This window comes from Aplysia californica, unplaced genomic scaffold, assembly GCF_000002075.1.
Source record: "Aplysia californica isolate F4 #8 unplaced genomic scaffold, AplCal3.0 scaffold00441, whole genome shotgun sequence".
NCBI lineage: Eukaryota > Metazoa > Mollusca > Gastropoda > Aplysiida > Aplysiidae > Aplysia > Aplysia californica.
In genome coordinates this window covers 622,594-625,437 of record NW_004797711.1, presented here as the reverse complement: position 1 = coordinate 625,437, position 2,844 = coordinate 622,594, and the positions used below count along the sequence as shown (strand labels likewise).

Below are 2,844 nucleotides of genomic sequence, written 5' to 3'. Positions count from 1 at the left end.
CACCACCACCACCAACAACAACAAACAACACGACCACCAACAACAACACCACCACCACCACCACCAAAAACAACAACAACAACAACACCACCACCACCGACAACAACAACAACAACCACCACCCCCACCACCACCACCAACAACAACAGTAACAACAAAAACAACAGTAAACAACAACAACAACAACAACAACACAATCACCCACAATGCCACAAGCCAGTCCCCCGTGGTAGCACCGCTGGAAGCCTGCGTCAAGTGCTCAAAGCTGTCGTCGTCCAGCCTCTGTAGAACCTTCTGCGATGCGTGCATCAGCCAATCAATGAGCTCCTCCAGGTCAAACCCACCTGTGAGGGTCAGAGGCAACACCGAGAATTTTACGCCACTTGCAACACAAATAGGTCGTTTTTTTAAACGTGTCGAAGATTTTCATTCTATAAGTAGTAGGAGTTTTACGCCATTTGCAACACAAACAGGTTGTAAACGTGATGGGGGGCTCTCGTGGCCTAGAGGTTAAGGTGTTGGCCTCTCATTCAAAGGTCCCGGGTAGCGACCGAAAAATTTTCTTCTCTAAATATGTCTCCTTATACCTCCTTTCCTGTTCTCTAGCAATGTTCTGTCGTCTGCTTTTGTCTCCACTTTCTGCCCCCACCCCCTCACCTCCTTTGCCCCTTCCTCTGGGCTCCTGATTCTTTCTGTAGCCGTTCTACTGCTACTCCTTCGCTTCTTCTTACTGCTGTCTTTAAGCCACACCCTTGATCTTCTGGTAGGAAAGATCTACACCTAGCCATCTCAGACAAGGGCGAAAAATCTCGGAGGGCCGGTGTGCAAGTTGTGCACGTGAAAGATCCCTTGGTGGTCTAAAATCGATAAGAGTAGGCTTCGGCCGCCACCCGGGCAAAATTTCAAATTTCCTACCAACTGAAAATATTAGGTGTGTCCCGTGCGCTCATATGACCTTATGCAGTTGCGAGCGCCGTAAAACACTTTACAAAAACAAACAAACAAAACAAAACGTGATGAAGATTTTATTCTAGTTTATGTAAGAGTTTTACGGCGATTGGAACACAAACAGGTAGAAAATGACCTGCCAAAAGTTTTAGTTTTAGTTTTCATTTTACATAGTTAGAGTTTTACAGCATTTGCAACACAAATACGTCATAAACCTACCGAAGATTTTAGTTTTACATGTGGTAAGAATTTTACGCCACTTGCAACACAAATAGGTGTCGAAGATTTTAGTTTTACATGTGGTAAGAGTTTCACGCCACTTGCAACACAGCGTCATTTCACAAACACTCAAACTATGATTTTGAAAAAGTTTTGAAGTTGAGTTTGTTTCAGAATGCTCTCAGGTCTGCTGGGGTAATAGTATAGATTGTGAAGCGCACAGAGCTTGCTGCTGTATTGAGTGTGGATTTGTGCTATACAAATGCTATCTACTATTGTTACGTGTAAGGTCCACAACCCCTGCACACGTACAAAGCGAGCTTACCGTCGTAAAACACGTAGGACTTGTCTCGGAGGTAGACCAGCGTTGGGTACGTTGACACCTCCAGTTTTGCCGCAAGACTCGGGTCAGCCGATTTCCCGACTTCCAAATCTGGACAAAACACAAACAATGTTGAATTTTTTTTTCTTGTCTCAGTGAGTAAGCGTTTTACAGCAAACGAACAGGTCATATGAATGCTGGAGATTAGACACGTCACTATAGTGCGGTCAAAAATTCGAGGTGCGACTTATTGTCCAACATCTTCTCAACTATCGAAAATAGGTTCTTCAATTTTTGCACAGTGACTTGTATCAATTTGTCTTAACAGATCAACATTTATGTAAACACCTGCAAGCTGTATTCTAGAAAATTCCTTAATAAATACTTATTAAAAATCCAAGTGAGTGGTTTCTGCAGATTTGGAAATGTTTACAGCTGGGGCAATATTGCTTTTAATAGCAAGTCCGTCAAGTTTTTCTAATCTGGACATTATGCTTATTGAACGCATGTTTTGAGAGCCCTTAGTGCAAAAATGTGTTAACTATAACAATAATTTCTCGTAACAAGTTTTGCAAATAAAAATTGTCATCGATGAGCTGTGACGTAGGCCATATATATGCGTAATCAAAATGTGTGTGAGAAGCGGGAAGTGCTGTGAACAATACCATTCTACGTGTGACACAGATTTCAAGTATTTTATATAAATTTAAGGAGAAAACTTTTATAAACTAGCCCCAATTGTTCCGGAAAAATATCATTTAGTTAAGACAAATTGATACAAACTGCTATGCAAAGTATGGATGACATTGATTCACCCGTTAAAGGGATATTTGAGGATAAGTTGCCCCCCATATTTTTGACCGCACTGCTATAGCGAGTAACTTACAGAGAAAAGGAGGAGAGATAGGGATGACAAATGTTTGAAAGGAAAGAAAGAGAGAAAACCACACCAAAGCACCCGCCAACCACCCACAGTGTTAATTGTAATAGTAGAAGTTTTAACCACCCACACCGATAGAAACAACAGAGGTAAAGAAAAAGAAGTGACACCCTCCAACCATTCGCAAAGAATGGTGTGGTGTGGTGCGGTGCGGTGTGGTGTGGTGTGATATGGTATGGTGTGGTGTGATATGGTATGGTGTGGTGTGATATGGTATGGTGTGGTGTGATATGATATGGTATGGTGCGGTGTGATATGGTATGGTGTGGTGTGATATGATATGGTGTGGTGCGGTGTGATATGATATGGTATGGTGCGGTGTGATATGATATGGTGTGGTGGGGTGTGATATGGTATGGTGTGGTGTGATATGGTAAGGTGTGGTGTGATATGGTATGGTGTGGTGTGATATGGT

At 42.4% G+C, this 2,844-nt stretch overlaps 1 protein-coding gene across 1 annotated transcript in view; it reads right to left on the bottom strand.

Moving 5' to 3' along the window:
* LOC101853718 overlaps positions 1 to 2,844 on the bottom strand; it is a gene marked incomplete at its 3' end in the record, with an annotated part of 8,961 nt that overhangs the window by 1,602 nt on the left and 4,515 nt on the right. Inside the window, 2 exon segments of the mRNA XM_013086171.2 lie at positions 206 to 344; positions 1,493 to 1,600. Of these exon segments, the coding sequence (XP_012941625.1) occupies positions 206 to 344; positions 1,493 to 1,600 (247 nt within the window).